The 18,372-nt window shown below is 41.0% G+C and overlaps 1 protein-coding gene across 1 annotated transcript; it reads right to left on the bottom strand.

Moving 5' to 3' along the window:
* Nucleotides 1-856: 856 nt before the first annotated feature.
* Nucleotides 857-16,936, bottom strand: unc13d (unc-13 homolog D (C. elegans)). The gene is made up of 31 exons (XM_080747875.1): nt 16,889-16,936; nt 16,592-16,699; nt 15,865-15,924; nt 15,618-15,684; nt 14,639-14,819; nt 14,277-14,321; nt 14,099-14,164; nt 13,929-13,998; nt 12,985-13,089; nt 12,405-12,497; nt 12,058-12,158; nt 11,180-11,297; nt 9,469-9,584; nt 9,250-9,340; nt 8,319-8,375; nt 8,111-8,208; nt 7,959-8,010; nt 7,718-7,848; nt 7,393-7,513; nt 6,259-6,402; nt 6,074-6,169; nt 5,581-5,787; nt 5,105-5,179; nt 4,908-4,987; nt 4,178-4,292; nt 3,938-4,009; nt 3,737-3,820; nt 2,790-2,910; nt 1,979-2,102; nt 1,342-1,568; nt 857-992 (listed from the first exon to the last, which is right to left on the bottom strand). Exons 2-31 carry the CDS (start codon nt 16,661-16,663, stop codon nt 883-885), a joined length of 3,099 nt encoding a protein of 1,032 aa, XP_080604001.1. The 5' UTR covers nt 16,664-16,699; nt 16,889-16,936; the 3' UTR covers nt 857-882.
* Between the last annotated feature and the right edge of the window lie 1,436 nt (nt 16,937-18,372).

Here is an 18,372-nt window from a genome sequence, read left to right as displayed (position 1 = left end):
CAAATGTAGTCTAATATAATACTATACATAGTTCAGTGACGTCATGCTTTTCTCTTGCACTGATTAGACGAGGTATCGGGAACCAGATGCGGGTATAATGCCTGGTTTATACTTGCTTTCTTGCTCTACAATTCTACAAGATGCATGATCTATAAGCTATTTTCAATGTGAAACAAGTATAAATCAGGCTTAAGGCTATATGTATTTGTGTGTGTTGGGGGTTTAATTGCAGATGAGAGTTCACGATCACTGTGATGGTCTCTTGTACTGTATGTTTGTCATACAGTCAACACTACCCACACAACACATCCAATTCCATTGTTTAATTTTGTGTGGCTTTTTCATATACAGTAGATCATTAAAACAAATTGTATATTTTTGGACGAAGCGTGCGTGATGCGTGTGTGTGTGTATGTACAGTATGTCTGTATTAGGGGTGGATGGAAAAATACAATATCACAATATTTTCCCAAGCTGTATCACGATACACGATTTTATCACGATTCTTTTTCACGTTGGTTTTTATGGTTATTTTTCAAGTTACTTGACAAACTAGACTCTCTGGGTTCCTTTTGGGAGGTCTAAATTGAACTTTACAAGTATCTAACTCTGACAGTATACAAATGGACCCTTACGGGTCCATTTGGTTTCATTTGTATACTGTCAAGAGTTAAGTGGAGACCTTGACATTTTAAAGTTTGAGAACTGATGATTTTGATGCAGGTTTACATTGAATTCTGCAATGAATCTCTGTATTTACAAGGCTCCCTCAATTGTATCACGATATATACGATACCTCTGAAAAGGCATATCGTGGAGACATTGTATCGTCTCAACGATAATTATCACCATATCGCCCACCCCTAGTCTGTATGTCTTGAACTATAGTTCAACCCCTTCCATGGACTGCTTCTCTCTCCATCTGCGCTTCTTCACAAAGGCCTGTCCTTCCTTGTCTCCTTTCCTGGACTCCAGCAACTTCAAGCTGTCATCTGGAAAATGTAAACATAAACCTTTTTTTGTATTTCCATATTACTTAAAACAGGAGTTCCGGTGTTCCTAAAATGTATAGTTTATAAATGTTATATTATTTAATACAAAAAAGAATAGGTTTGACATCACAGGTATTGTCTGAGACCAGTCAAAAACATGAATTAAGGCTCTAAATAGCAAATATAGTAGATCTAAATGCACACAATACTTCACGCTGCAACCTGGTTTTGAGTGGTAGTTCATTTGTTTTAGCTATTTGACATGCCCAAAACAGGAACACTAGGTTGAAAGTATGTATACTTGTAACGTACGTATACTTGTTCATTCAACTAGTTTTTACATGCATACCATTGGGCTTGGGATGCATCAGGGGTAGGCGGATCTGAGCAGGGATGGCGTCCGGCTGGGAGGTGTGTCCGTCTGCTTCATCACCTCCGCCACCGCCGACTCCCGGCACGGCCTTCAGGGCCAGGAACGCTTCTCCCTCAAAATCATCGGAGCTCAGAGTGTCATGATCCAGAACAGTCACCACCAGGCATGCCCCCAGGGCCCGGCACTGCTCCAGTGATACCATGCTGTTATAGTGAGGAATGGGAAAGGGAGGACACAATGCATTACGTGGACAGACAAATGGTGACAAATTGGCTGGTGCTTTGTGCATTCGCAGTATATGGCCCTGTTCCCTATCAAACCGACACAATTAATGAATGTAAATGAGAAGGTAAGGGTGAAGAAAATGTAAGTGAAGGGGGTGCAAGTGATATTTTTTTGTTTCCTCCATATTCTATGGTAATCAGTCCGGGATGTCAGGCCCTGTCACAACAGGGCCCCTCACAGCACTGCGTGACAGGCATGCCAGGCCCTGACATACTGAACAAACTCAACTTCTTTCTTGACAAACATATCACTTACACTCCCTTTAAGAAGAGGATGAACAAAAAACAATTGGAGAAGACCGTTGGGAATCTGGCCTGAGGCAACATACAATTCAAAGGCCTCTTCAAACAGGGGGTTGAGGTCGCAGGTCTTGATCTGGGTACGGCGAGGCTCCACCTCAAAGAAGACGTGCCGAGGCTCCAAACACAATTGCACGAATGGATCGCTAAAACCTGCATGAGAATATACCATCAGAGTGTTGGATGCAATGGCAAATAGACAGTGTATGTCTACAACTCTACATACATATATGTGCTGTATGTATGTGTCTGTCCACCCATTAGAGCAGGGGTTCCCAAAGCTTTTTGTCTCAGGGCACCCCATGAATATTTTTTTTTATCCGAGGCACCCCTACATTATAATTTTCACTTCCAGCACCTTATATTTATAGCATATCGTCGTTGTCGGGTTAAAACCTTGTACGTCCAAAACCGTTTCATTTTGTATTTATCATCTATAAAATGTACTAAATCTACAAGCACACAACGCCTCGATGCGAGGCGTTGTGTGCTTGTAGATCGGCTGTTTTCACTAGTTTTGTGCGACAGTCTTGTATGATGAAGCAGGGCTTTACCAAAAGACATACACTTTTAAAACTTGGAGATACAAGGTTTCTGCCCGACAGTGACGATATTTTAGTGATTATGTTGCGAGGAAAACGTTGAGATAACAGCCATTTTGGTTAGAACTGACTGAAAATAACTTTGTACTTAAGTTTAAAACCATACTAAATATTTTGTCAAGTGTCCAAATAAATTCCAAATATTATCAAATGATCTCGCGGCACCCCTGGACTGCCGTCGCGTCACCCACTTTGAAAACCCCTGCATTAGAGTAGCTTAGCTTCGGTGTGTTCTCACCATTGGAGTCCATTGGCAGGAGGTTTGCTGCGTTCAAAACCTCAACGCGCAGCCTCTGGTCTGATCTCCTGTAGGATGTAATGACTGTGACGGCACCATACTTCTCTCCACTGTACACTTTCTGCAGAACGCGTGCATAGAGGATGGAAAGATACAGTTAACCACTTTTCACACCACGATCTGACTATAACCTCATAAGCAGTGTTACATTTTTCAGCAAATTTTGATTTAGTCTTAGTCTTTTGAATAACACCAATTAGTCTTAGTCTGTCTTAGTCTTCTGAAATTGTTTCAGTCTAGTCTAGTCTTAGTCGACTAAATATCAAAATATTTGAGTCTTGGTCTTTTGGGATTAGTCTTTGTGTTTTAGGCTAAATAACCCTGAACAAGTCATTGTCTTCTAATGTCTGTTACTCGGTCAAAATAAAAAAGATTATGAAAAATACAGTGAAATTCTGTGGAGTTCTCACAAAAAGAATAAACTAAACATCTGCCACAGTGCCACTGACAAGTACAAAATCTCTGCACATTTGACACTGTCTGCTAACAAGATTTGAAAAGAACACATAAGTGCCATTCTCAAAAGTGAAGATAACAGATGTATTTGGCTTTAATTTCATTGAAGTTACATACCAGTGTTCATTTTTACAGCCATTAGTCTTAGACTTAGTCTTGGTCTTTTGAATAACACACATAATAGTCTTAGTCTTCTGAACTTGTTTTAGTTTAGTCTAGTCGACAAAATATCAAAATCTTGTAGTCTTTTAGTCTTAGTGTTAGTCGACAAAATTAACACTGCTCATAAGCTTGTAGATCTGCTGCTGTTTGCAGAGTGACACCATCGTACGATGAAGTATAACATTTAGTTTAAGTGGTTGGGTATATGAGCAAAAATTCATACATCCACAGTAGGGTTGGTTTTTCTCTAATGGAATTATGGACCTCACCTGCTCCCATACTTTCTGGTCGAGGTATCTCTCTATCAGCTGCTGACAGCTGAGACAGTTCTGTGTCAGCTGAGCTTTCAGCCTCTGCATGGGCGAGAGAGAAAATAGACACTGAAACGTTCTGCTGTAGTTATTGGACATTGCAAATGGGCAACTTGTAGTTATTGGACATTGCAAATTGGCAACTTGTAGATACTTTACCTTGTAGTCTTCAGTGTGGAGGGCTTCCAGTGGGACGCCCTCTCCACCTGCGTGAAAGCAATCCTCGAGGCACTGAAATACAACACCACCATTCAGTCAAATCATGAAGGGTGAGTGAGATCTATCAAACACATACTGTACACTGTACTAAAGGTTTTAAGCAAGGGCATAGTGCACTGTTACTTACACGTGTCTTACTCTAGTCTTAGTTAAACTGCTAGTACAGGGTTGTGGACAGACCTGAAGTGTATACTGCATTCTCTGACTGAACACCATGAGCCCTTCTTGGTGTGGATACTGGGCCATCATTTGGTGGATGATCTTCACTGAGTTCATCCATAGAGGGGTCAGCAAACTTGACGCAGGGACAAAATACAATTAGCACTATTCAGACTCCACCTCACCTCCACCACTCCTCTTTCCTTGAACTATACAAGTTTTACAGTAGGTTTGGACGCATTACATTGTTTTCTTTTACTATGCTTATCCAGAGTAAAGTAATGTTTGAATTGAAAATTGTAATTTGGGGGTAAATTGGAGTGCTTTTAGAGGGAAATGAAACAAAATCGCACTTGGTGACATACAAGGCTATAAGGCTAAAGAAAATATTAAAGTAAAAATGAAATCATGTGAAAGAAGTGGCTCCAATATTGATCTCATTCATGTGGCCAGCCTGTGATGCCAGTCATCTATGTCAGAATGTCAGATGACATTTCTATGACATGTTGTAATGATTCCAAATCTGGAATATCTCACACACACACACGCACGCACGTACGCACACACACTAGACGGCAAGCCTCTGAGGAGTCGTGTCTTAACAACAGGATGTGGGCAAAATTGTTCATCTGCATCGCATTGGCGATCGCTAGCAGCCTAGCACACATCACTGTGTGCCACACTAGAAATAGGCCAATATCACATGAAATTCTATTGAATAAAAAGCATCAGTTGCAAGGAGGTGCCACACCTGCTGAAGTTCTCTTGGACCAGGTTTTCATGCATATACTGCAGCTCTTTCTCCAGGTACTTCATCAGAGGGTCCACGGCCTGAAGCAGAAAAGCATGTAGTATAAGTCACTAAAGGACAATCGAGGGAAGGTGTGTCCCGGGCCTATGTTTGGGAAACATAGTAGTAGGAAAAGAAAAGATGAAGATTATCCTTACATCCTCACGGGACTTGGAGGGCAGCCTATGCCTTGTACCCATGCTTCTTATATGAGTCTCAATGTCTGTGTTCAGCTGAGGAGAGAGGCCAATGGTTAAAATGAATTAATCAAAGTAATCAGTTTGATTGTTTATAAAAAATAATCGATAATATGAGTCAAATAATAATCAATCCCTGTTTTTGGAATTTCATTATAGGCGAAAATAGCGGATGTACATAAGAGTTTTGAGGTTGAAGACTGATTGATTGAAGAATTTATTAGAGGTTTGCAATAGGAAAAAGTACACTTTCATAACAGCACAAATCACTGGTACAAGGTCAACTAAAAGGAGATCTTAGTAAATCCTAGGAACCAAAACAAATATATATATATATATATATATATCAGCTATTTTCACTATTTTGTCATGATATCGTTGTTCAACAAAGTATGAAATAACAAGTGGTTAATAATGTATGATGTCTCTTCACCCACCTGTTTCCCCAGGGTGTCCAGAGCAGAGTGAATCTCTCGTCCGAGAATCGACTGGAGCTGCTCCAGCTGCGAGGGCAGCGTGTTGTGGAACTGGTTCTCTGCGATCACTGTGTGAGTGCGCGCCTGAAGCCCCGCCCAGTTCAGCTTGGTGTCAAGACGGCCCGCGACCGACCGCAGATATTCCAGGTCATTTACCACCACGCACAGCTGCAGACAGGGGGGGGGCATTTGGTGGTTTACTCCTTTCGGAAGCTTAGGATACATACAGTAGAGCGTCATTCCCACCAGGCACGATAAAGATAACTATAACGATGTGTCGGCGTTCACATCAATTATGTCAACATTATTGGTGGTGTGGACGTTAATATCCACTTGAGTTGAGAACGACTTTTAAAACTATATCCTTATCTTTATCTTTATCTTTATCGTGCACGGCGCTTACGTGTTTGGATGCAGAACAGACTGGCAGGTCTCCATCTATGCCTCCGCTCACCATGTTGATGGCACTGCTGTGGTCCGAGTCCTTAGATAGTGTCCTGACCCTCTCCTTTAGAATTTGGCAGTAGGTCGCCATGATCTTGCACACGTCCTGAAAAGACAGACACATGAGCAATGTCACAGTGAAAAATGCCCGATACAGAGTGGGTGAAATGCAGTACAGTAGCCTACACCACCTACCTCAGTTATCTTGACCATCAGCATGAAGGCCTCTTCTGGGTCAGGCCAGGAGAGCAGCTCCCACAGCTTGCAGATGGGCTGTATGCAATCCACCAGGTCTACTGCCGAGGAGCTGTGCTTGACGTTAGACTGCAGGGGTTGCAGCTGGGTTGAACATGAATATTAAAACACTGGAATTAGTGCATTTTCTCGGGAGGTACTATTACTGCCAGCCAATGCAAAAAGAATAATCTGGTGGAAAGCAGAGTGCATTTCACCTAGGCTGGCATGGCTTTTCCTTGAGGCCTTTGACAGCACATGCATTGAACAGTTTTGTGTCTGATTTTCATGTCTTTCTCACAACAGATCAATGGGATTCTTTTAAATAATAACAATAATAACTGCGACCGAAGGTCACAGTTTAGTATGAGAAATGGCACATCATGTCTCCGTCCGACCGTGTACGCTTTTTTACGGTCTATGGGTTTGCCGCTCTGACATCATGCTCTGACATTACTGTAATGTCAGGGGAACTACACTAACAGAATCCATTGTATGCCCGTATATGGAGATCCCTGATGTCATCAATATTAAGCCCATATATCTAACAGGACTTCATATGGGAATGCCATTATGGAGGCCACATTGGCCACACTAACAGAATCCATATATGGCCAAGACAGCCCATATCTGTGTGGCTGGTTCTGGGCATAAAAGTATGTATGTATGATGTCAGATGTTATAGACGTCATAGGACTTTCCCATTACGAATAACTGAGTAAGCATGTTTGGGGTCTCACAGCATATCTCCATATACAGTACATGGATCTCCATATATGGGTATCAGGGGTCTCCATATATGGGTAACTGTTCCAATAGACATCACTGGCCAGATGGCAGAGACATGGCATTGTCGCCCTTCTGCGTCTTACTGGGGTAATAATAATAATAATAATAATAATAATGGAACTTTTAAACCAGGGCAGGGGTCCTCGAAGTGGGGTCTCCCAGGGGCCCTTGAGGTCGTCCCAGAGGGTCCCCAGCTAAATTATTGATAGTTAGAAACCAAATGGATGGGGCCACATGGCCAAATACATACCAAACCACTGTTTTAAACAAACTATGTGCTGTATACATCACAAAGATGCACCTTACCTGGTCTAACAGTACAGCCTTTTCCACCAAGTCCTTGGTCGTGCTGAAGACCTTGTTCAACCAATAAGGAAGAGCCTCTCTGAACCCTTCATGAAAGTTGGTTAGCTCCATTAACTTATCCCTGAAACAATCAAAAATAGAATTTCTGCCCACATAATCATCTGTCTCCACTGTTGTAAGATTTTGCAAGTGTTAGACATATTTATTTCAGCATCAAACATTTCATCGCATTTTCTTTTGCGGGTCTGCTGTAGATCTTGCGAGGTGTTGTCCCAAATGCTGTTTGAATGTGCTGTGAACAGGAATGGGTGACAAGGTTTCTAACCTCTTCTGTAAGTAGGCCTTGTCTTTGTGTATGGCCCGCAGAAGCTGGTAAAGGGGGGACAGGCTGTTGGCCAGATCCTGGTCCAGCTGTCCCTCCAACAAGGACAAAGTGTCCCTGACCTCCGCAGCTAACTGCAGCGGAAGAGAGGAGAAGAGGAAGGGAGAGAGGGAGAATCAACTTAAATAGGAAAACGTGATAGCAAGATGAGAACCAAGATGATTAATTAGCTTTTGGCACTTACTAAAGACTCTAGCTTCTGATAGACGATAGTGAACATGTCCATTTGAACAGTACTGTGAAGACAAGACATAAGTCACCCTATGCATGAGCAAGAAATCAACATTATGCTAGTGATGCTAGTCTCCTATGTGACTTCTCTCCAACCTACAGTACCTGGAAAATATTTTATTCCACACATCCTTGCTGTGTTTGATGTCTAGTTGCACCTCCTCAGTCAACTTGATGAGGGCTCTGACAGTGTCCAACAGGTCCTGGATACGATATGGATATGATGACACAGAAAAGGAATATGATAAGCGTAACACGAAAAGCAGAAATAAACCAAGGAAAACCAATCGAGAAGCACCTCCAGACCATTTACCTTAGTCATCGGCTGATGCAAACCCTTCTTGATGGTGAACCACTCCTGTGTCCCTTCCTGAAAAAGAAATGAAAATACTTGACCACTTAAACCCTACATACTTAGCTGACTGGGGTCCTCCAGGCAAGGTTAAAATAGTTTGAGATTTTTCATTATAGTTTAGTTTTAGTTCATTTTGACACATTCTTTTCTAATTCAGTTGGTTTTAATTCCTTTTTAGAGTGGGGGCTTGCTAGTTTTTAATAGTTTTTATTTTGGTGGCAACGCTTGGTTTTAGTTTAGTTTGGATTTTTTTTTTTTTTTTCATACTTATTATTTGTCAGCTGGAGGATTCAAAAAGGTCAGAGTAAGTCATGTTTAACAAAAACTACATACAGATACAATTAAATAATATATACCAGTATAACAAGAAAAACTCAAACAAAGGGCATTTTGTCTATAATTTCAGTTAGTTTTAGTGAGTTTTGTAAACTATTTCAATTAGTTATTGTTTATTTATTTGTTGACAGATGAAGCAGGGACCCCCACAACCGCTTCATAGATTCCATATAGATTCATCGTTTGACAGCATAATCATCGTGTATTTTGGATTCATGTCCATTTGTGTTTTCATATATTTAACCACTTGAACCATCAATACTTAAAAAACTTGACCTTTCACTCTGTACTTAGTCTGCTCTTTCCCCCCCTCTAAACCAAACCTCTTTGCACTGTGAGCTTGTAGATCTGCTATTTTTGGCTAAAGTTCCCAGAATATGGATGTTAGGGTTCAAGTGGTTAATATAAAAAAGGACGCACAAAGATTTGGAGGACCCCCTGAAGTAACTCTGAGGACCCCCTAGGGGCCCCGGACCCCCTGTTGAAGACCCCTTAGCTAATTCTATCATATGCCCCTAATAAAGAATGATAAAGAACAATTTAAGTCACTAACCTGCACAGCATCTGTGACCTCATTCTGGAGATCAAATTGTGCTGGGTTGAGTTTCTGGAAGGCCTGGGTCTTACAGATCTGCATCAGAATTCTGAAACAAGTGCATTTGACCACTTTGTTACTCCCATATCCTGATTCCTGACCATTATGGGCTGATCCTTGAATAGATTCATGTAGAGGTGACATTAAAAAAAACAATGACATATAGGGCAGGCCTACCTTAGCAACGTCTGTAGTTTGAGAGTAGCGCTCTGAGGGAAGACATCTCTGTATTTGGACACCAGATGTAATCCGTAATGCAGGAAGTCATGTAAAGAGTCCCCAAGTTCCTTTTTCTAAGCACACAACAGTGACAAAGTTCCAAGTTTGACCATACAGTATGATTGTACCTTCACCAGGGTCCATATACTGTCAGTGACCCTTAAAGGAGTAGTTCACCCCCAAAATGACTTTTTGGAGCTGTGTGAAACACAGGCTCCCTATACGTGGCTGTGTGGGTCTGTCTGTCTGTGTGTGTGTCTGTGTGTATGTAGCCTGAACTTCCTAAACTTCGGCACGCTACTAGTCCCACAGTTTTGCCACCACACACTCGCGCCATATGTCAAATCGACCGGCTTACTCGGGAATCGTGGGCTAGTAACTTGCTAAGAGAAAGGTTCAATAGTTTAATTGATATTAATTTATTAGTGAATTAATTTTCCCCATTGACTTATAATGGGAATCGCAAAAACTCACATTCAATTATTTGTCTCTCGCAAACCATAGGGGCTAGAGTTTCAAGACTTGGAGAGGAGGTTCATAATGATTTCAAGGATTAAATAAAAAATAATTGTGTCATTTGGCCGCATGGTGGCGCCATAACACCCCACTTTACGTTTTGGCCTGTAACTCTTGAACCGTAGGTCGGAAAATTAAAAATATTTTTTCCCTGGATTCCTTGGGTCATGACGCATCTCCCCATATAGGCCACGCCCATTTGCGCCATGATAGATTTTCCGCCATCTTGAATTTTCTCCAAAACACACTTTTTGCTCCTTTTCCTACATATTTTCTTCAAATGTCACAAAAATCGGTACACATGATCCACACACACACACACACACACACACACACACACACACACACACACACACACACACACACACACACACACACACACACACACACAGCTCCACTTCACACGGGTGTGATTTTTTTCTATTGATTAGTCACGCCATGGAGAGTAGAGTTCAATAATATTTTTTGGTTTTTGTCACATTCCTAAGACAGAAATTTGATTCGAGTAAATTTACACCCATTGGTTCCGGCTGGGGACCTGTTTCGAAACGGGTCCCCATCCGGAATGAATGGGGGTAAATTTATTGTTATCACATTTTTGTCTTAGGAATGCGACAAAAAACTAAAAATATTATTGAACTCTAGTCTCCATGGTGTGACTAATCAATAGAAAAAAGTCATTTAGGGGGTGAACCACTCCTTTAAGGGTCCATTTCTACCCAGTTATACTATAGGTTATGGCAGTGGTTTTCCACCAGTGGTCCGGGGACCACCAGTGGTCCTTGAGAGGGTCCCAGGTGGTCCCCAGCTAAATGATGGAGAGTTGGTAACCAAATGGACCCTTATAGATCTTTAACTAAAGTTAAATTATTGTTAAACGTCTGAATTACTCAATTTACAAGAAGTCTACACAATTAGCTGTGTAGATTATTTTATTTTGATCAACATTTGCCTGTAATACAGCATGGAATTGTGGACAAAATCGTATCCAACGACAACAAAATATGGTCTGAGAGGCTAAATCTCATCAAATGGCGGTCCGTGGCTCAAATGCCAAATAAATAATGGGCCTTGATATGAAAAAGGTTGAAAACCACTGGGCTATAGGGTTTGTGTGGTAATTAATGAATCTGAATGAATGAATGCTGCTTACCTGCGGAGAAGGCAGCACTTGCTGGTGCCAGTGGTACTCTATGCTGGTGATCTGCTGGAAAAGCACAGAGGAGCACACCTCTAACGTCTGGTACAGCTTACTGTAGGCTACCCACTTCCTGCCAGGGGCACACACACACCAACAAAGGGGAACTGAGACGCGTGTATCAAAACACCTGGGATGGTGTTTTGATTCACTGCACTGAGACTAATATCAAGGATCAACCTCAGGCACACATAGACATCAAAGGAATGCAAAGAAATGCAAATGCCCTCTTTCCATGCTATACGTGAAGGCAGCATTCAAGTTATTTGCCTTGTCCAACCTGTGTAGAAATCCATGTTGTATGCCAAATCTCCAGTATTCACTTGATTATGTTTAGTTTAGTGTGGTATCAAGCACCAAAAATAGCCGACCTCCAAGCAGGTCGACGCGTTGTGAGCTTGGAGGTCTGCTATTTTCGATATTTTCACCTAAAGGCCCTTTTGGAAATTTCAGCTCCTGCCTCTCTAACATTCGCTGCACGTCCCTGATCAACCTTAAAGGAGCTATAGTCAACTTTTTCATTGTAGGTGTACATCCTAGTCTACAGACTAGGATGTAAACAAAGTACGGGCCCTGTAAATGTAAACAAAGGGCCAAAATGATTATTTTATCATTATTTTACGCTTTTTGTGGTCATTTTTTAATTGAAACACATATATGAAGCTTATTTTTTTATAAAATATTTTCGAAACATTATTTTTATTTTAGCATCCGTTTTTCAAGAAAAAGTTGACTATAGCTCCTTTAACTCTGAGAGAGTACAGATGGAACCAAATGGACGCGTACACATTTGGTGCTCCCTTAAGCCAATTTTAATATAAGATCATGCTTACGCCAAGTCCTGCAGGAAAGGTGAGAGGTCGTTCTGTGTGGCATAGAGCTCCAACAGGACCTGTGCCTCAGCACACAACTCCCCCTTCCATGGAACTGAACCCTGAGAGAGAGAGAGAGAGAGAGAGAGAGAGAGAGAGAGAGAGTTGTATGCACACACTGTTCATTTTATCACCATTCACATGGCAGACATTACGCTCTTACACTCGGTTGGAGATCGTCTTTTTGTTTGTTGCAAATTGAGGATGAGGGATTACAGACTAAATAGAAATAAAATAAGGTTTAATGTGAAAACGGTGTCTATGAGTGCCACATAAAGAACGAGGACTATTATAGATCAATCCCTTACCTGTTGTGTAGATATGTAAGCCTGAACAAACTGCTGTAGAATTCCACAGTAGTTGACATAGGCAGATCTGCCAGCACTCAGTGTCGTATCTCTCTGTCAGTCACACAAGACATAAAATACATATATGACTCATACCCTTGTCATTTAGATATATATATATATACATCCATTCCTCAATGTGGTTTTATATTTTTAAGCAAAACGTTTAGCATTTACACGCAACTAATCAATAAATATTAAACTCTAATGTCCATTTCTTTGAAACCCAAACTTGTGAGCAAGCACGTCAGAACACACTAAATAGACTACCACAATTACAGTATTTCCAGAGTTTATAAAAGAATCATAAGATATTTCTTGTGGATATCGCACTACTCTGGTGCGATATCCTCTTAGATCAACAACATTTGTGCGTCGCACTCAGAGTGGCAAGAGCGAGTTTCCTCTTTTATTATTTCTTACATGTCGAACGTTTCGGCTATCCAGCCTTCGTCAGTGTGATGTATTGTCAACTCACCAGCAACCCTCCTCATGAAAATCTGGTGAAGGTTACAGGTTAAATGACTGGATTAAAACTCACTTCTTTGTGGATGAACTTGAGGTTCAGATGGCACTTGCCCCTGTCAGGATACGTCTCTGTCTTTGGCTCCAGGTCATACCATTTATCTTCTTTACAGTGGAGATCCTGAAGGTTGGCAGATTCATAACGCCAAAGGTCAAATAGTGCTTTGTATAAGTCATTATTTGTATTACACCTACTGACATTGTATGCGTTGTCCTTTGTACCTACTCCCACTAATCTGGTACTGTACAGTATATCAACTAGGGATGGGTATCGTTCACCTTTGAATCGATACAATACCTTTTTCGATACCTGGGAATCGATACGATACCCTTTTCGATACCATTTTCGATACTTTTTATTTAAGTTTAACTGCTCTACCGCTGCAGAGGTGATGATGATGATCACAGTACAGTGTGGCTTAGCGGAGAGAATAGAAGTTGGATAATCATCATAATAATAAACATTAATATAGGCTATTGTCGGCTATTGTTCACAGAGTGTAGCCTACTAAAGCAGTCATTAAACTCTCAGTAGCCCAACTGTTACAGATGCGATCGGCCAGGGGTGAGTTCCAGAGTATCGAAACGAGGTATCGTTCGTTTTTTTTACGTGAACCGATACCCGATAGTATCGATGTCATGCGATCGATACCATTAAAAGTATCGCAGACGATACCCATCCCTAATATCAACCCAGTGAGTCGGACTCGGGACAGTAAATAGCTCCTATTTCACTCTGAGGGTGTACAAATGGAACCAAACATGTACATTATCGTTATAGACCCATAGGAGTCCCTTTGGACCCCTGGTGGTCTCCGGACCTAATGTTGAGAAACAGTGTGTTAAACAAACAAATACTAGATGAACCAGATCTGATAAACTAATGACATGAAAGAGATTATTCAGAATTGGGGAGGGCGGAGAACAAACAAGCAGAGCTAGAAACCGGAGATGGTCTACCTGTAGCTTCAAGACAACATTCCCCAGGAAGTCATCCGCGCCCTTCTCCTTTTTGGCATCCTTGATCATTCTAAAGGAGTAAGAAACATAGTAAGAGTCTGTCCATAATTATGTCCTGCTACTGTAGGTCACATGCTGTACTTGCTGGAGTGTAAGAGATAGCACAGTACCTCTTTATATTATGAAAGTTGAACTCCTCCAGTTTCTGTGTAAGAGACACCTCTTCATCCTTATCCCTAAAATGTCAAAAAATGGATATGTGACTATCAATTTTCACTATACTAGACGTGACTAGTATTTAGTTCAGACAAAGAGGAGTTGTGTGATTAATACATTATATTATCTTACCACATCTCTAGATGGAAACTGGCACCCATGCAGTCCTCAAATTCTCTGTGGTCAGAGATGAAACACACACACACACACACACACACACACACACACACACACACACACACACACGCGCACGCACACACACACACACACACACACACACACACACACACACACACACACACACACACACACACACACACACACACACACACACACACACACACACACACACACACACACACACACACACACACACACACACACACACACACGCCCAACTTTTACTACACCGGTGTTGTATGCCAACCTCTACAGTACAAGTTTGAATGTAGATCTGCTATTTTTGGAGTATAAAAAGAAAGCATCAGACTCACATAACGAAGGTCTGGTTCCAAATAGGATTCAGAGTCTGTTTCTTTATTTCCGTAGGGAAGATTTTATCGTCTGAAACCACGTCCTTCACGATGGCTTTACGGGGTTTGGCCCTGGAGCGCCTTGTGCGCTTCTCCTTCTCGTCCTCCATGATGGTTAGCAGACAGTACGGGTCACTGAAACCTGTGGAAATGAAATGCACAAGAGGTCTGTTAGAAACGTCAAACCTGAGAGGAAAACCTCTGCTTTGTTTGACAATCCAAAAAAGCAGTGTAAGCAATGGACTACGTACTCCACAACTCTATAAATAAAGATAATTGTTAATGACCTTTTTGTTACCACCGCGCTCTGACTTTCTCTGGTGCGCTATCCTCTTAGATCATCAACATTTGTATCTAGGCAATGGGTCGCACACAGTGGCAAGAGTTAGTTTTCTCTTTTCTTTATTCTATCTTTACATCCAGAACAAACGTTTCGGCTAGCCACTGAAGAAGGCTTGATGTAAATATACAATAAAGAAAAGAGAAGACTAACTCTTGCCACTGTGTGTGACCCATTTCCTCTATAAATATTATTAGCTGAATACATTCATAGTACATACAACTGTCAAAAATCTAACCACAAAGCAGGCCACATGTTGGATGCACTTGATGGGAATAATATCAAACATGAAGCATCAGGTTAGTTAGTTATGAAGGACACAGGAGACAGCTCAGCTGTAATCAGCTGTCAGTGTGCTGATTGTTTTCAATCAGCCACGCTTTTCCACAGCAATCACAGATTAGGTGGTCACAAACTGCGAGGACGCACGCACGCACGCACGCACGGACGGACGGACGGACGGACGGACGGACGCACGTACGGACACACGGACGGACGAAGGGGAAAACATACTCTCCCCCATGCCTTCGGCTGGTGGAGACAATAATTAGTAGAAAGGAGGCTAGGAGACTGAGACCGCTGAATGGAAAGGAAACCTACCAGTGATGTCTTTTCCCAGAATGCCTTTGGCTTCCTTCACCGTGGCCATCAGACAGTATACAGGGGGCTGTGCAGGGCAGTCAAAACCATTACTCAAATACAACAGCAAGTGTGAAACCATGCACGGCTGTCATCAGTGTCTAAATCACATTATCACTAACTCTGTTCAATGGATATGGATACAAAAATATATATCTTTGCTTAAAAGAAAGGGATCAAGTGATTAGTAGATGATGACTGTTCTCACCTCTGTGTGCTGTACTTTCTCCATTAGAGTGCTGTGTTCTGACTCTGTCATACTGAATGCCTGACAGACAGAGAGAGGAAAAGAGAGTCTAACAGCAGCTGGCAACGATATCTGTAGTCATTTGTGTAACTTCTTCCGAGGGCTGGGAATATATTGATATTACATTCAAATTGATATCGTGATATGCGACTAAGATAGTGTCTGGGATGGCTATCGTAATGTTGTTGTATGGCATAAGTGTTGTCTTTTCCTGTTTCTTGAAAACTGTAGCCCTATTTTATACATTCAGAATTTGTACAAAGATCTTCATTTAGTAAGCCTGCTATTTTTTATGTTTTTGAAGAAAAAAAAATCAAATACATTTGATATTATCATCACAATAATACAATACAATTATTGTTGCAAAATCAATATTGAGGTATTTGGTAAAAAATATTTTGTAATATTTGATTTGAACCATATTGTCCAGATCAACTTAAACCATACCCAGCCAAGTGTAAAGCAAAGTGTTCATTTTGACAGTAAATTTGGATTTAGTTTGTTCATCGTCATTGGAATTTTTAGTCATCATAGCGTAGCTTTTATTTTGTTTTTATTTTGTTTTCGTCAGTGAAAAGTAGTTGATGAACATTTTTCGTCATAGTTTTAGTCTACAAAATAAACATGGGTACAGCAGGAGCAGGGTTATGTTTGTGAAATGTGTGGTCAGTGTGTCAGTAGCCTTTACCTCCCTGATGAATTTGCGAAGCTCGTCGTCTGTGAAAACCGTAGCTGACTCTGGTTTCCCCAATTTGTGCATGATGGTGTATAACAGTTCCTTATACAAGGGTTTCAGCTGAAATAGACAATAGACACATACATAGTCCAAAACAAGTAACGACAAGTCCAAACAAGTAACACCCAGTGGTTAACAGTAATGACAATTTGTCAGTGAACAGACAAATTTGGACCTGCTGTCCCGGATTGAAAGGTATAAAGACATAAGACAAAGACAAGTTAAACAAGTCTAAATGGGTAAAGATACCTCCAGTTCCTTGTGTCTTCTGGCTTTCTCCTCTGGGTTTTCGTTGTCCTTAAAATCCTGAAGAGAATCAAGGATCAAGAGGGTGTATTTGTCACTCACTCATACAAGCTGAGACATGTTAGTGTGGCAAAGTGACAGTGCTAACAACATTAATGCAATATAAAGAAGATAATAATAGAGCTAATACTGCATTATAATGAAATAAAACGATTACACTTTATATCCTTCTGTAAAGAACCTCAGTATCAAAGGGGGATTTACAAAAATAAAAGGGATCAGATTTGTAGAAGGTATGAACCATCTGTCCATCTGTTCATGAACTATGCTTATGTGTGTATAGTAGTAGTATTGAGAAAACCAGGGTACCAGTGGCCTATAGTGGTTAAGAACCATACCACACGTATGCTCTAATGTAGCCTGACAGCGAGTCGCGGATTCGATTCCTGGCTTTCACTGTGTTTCACTCCGTTTCCTGTCACTCTCCGCTGTACTATCATCAAAATAAAGGCAGAAAAGCCCAAAACATATCTTAAAAAGAAAATAGGAATTGAACAAACGAGCATGATTAAATCACATGTATGTGTGTCATTCCTCTGCTCTGTTCTGTACACAAGCAGTTTGAACTAGAGCCCAACCGATGCCAGATTTGAGTACTACACTACCGATTACCAATGTTCTGTCTGATATTTTGTCAATAAGTGACAAAGAGCAGCACTCAGAACTTAAATTAATAAACACAACTGAACTGTACCGTCATGAAAATGTACCTTTTCCTATGCAAACTTCTAATAAAGTCTTCAATCAATCAAAAACTCCTTGCAACGGCAACTCATTGCAACTTCTTGTAGCCATTATCCCAAATTAATTCAAGGAGTTACATTGGTGTGGACTGGCCTTAAAGGGATTTTTAATCCAGAAAATGACTTCACCCCATGGAGACTTGAATTTGAGGAGACTCTTTGTGTCTCCATTGGGAACAAAGCACAAGCAGGCTCTTTGTGTCTCCATAGGGAACCACTGCTGGTCATCAAATTATTGGCTTAGGCGACACAACAATATCCATGAATTCAGGTAATTCAACTATACCTTTAAAATGGTTTTGTTGCAAGGACCCCCCAGAAGCATATGTTTTTTGTTGAAAATGTAAAGATATTTCAAATAGTAGCTCATACATACAAGCTTGTATGTCTGCTATTTTTGAATAGCCAAAGTATAAAATACTGTTTAAAGTGTTTTCAATATCTTAAGTGAGACATGATTTCCCGGTGTTAATAGAGCGAGGCCTACCTTCCTGGCTCTGCTTCTTGTCATCCCGAGTCGACGTACATTACCGGGGGAACCCTGAGATCAAAACAGGTGTGTTATTGAAAGTTATGTGGGCATGTTTCTGAAAGCTCATACATTTCAGACATTAAACTGTGCTCTACCCAGTGGTGTAAAGTAACTAAGAGGTATTTTGAGGTATTTGTAGTTTAGTTGAATAT

This window comes from Nannobrachium achirus (assembly GCF_963921795.1).
Source record: "Nannobrachium achirus genome assembly, chromosome: 18".
Taxonomy (NCBI): Eukaryota; Metazoa; Chordata; class Actinopteri; order Myctophiformes; family Myctophidae; genus Nannobrachium; species Nannobrachium achirus.
The sequence above is the reverse complement of the archived record's forward strand: the minus strand, read 5'-3'. Positions and strand labels throughout refer to the sequence as shown.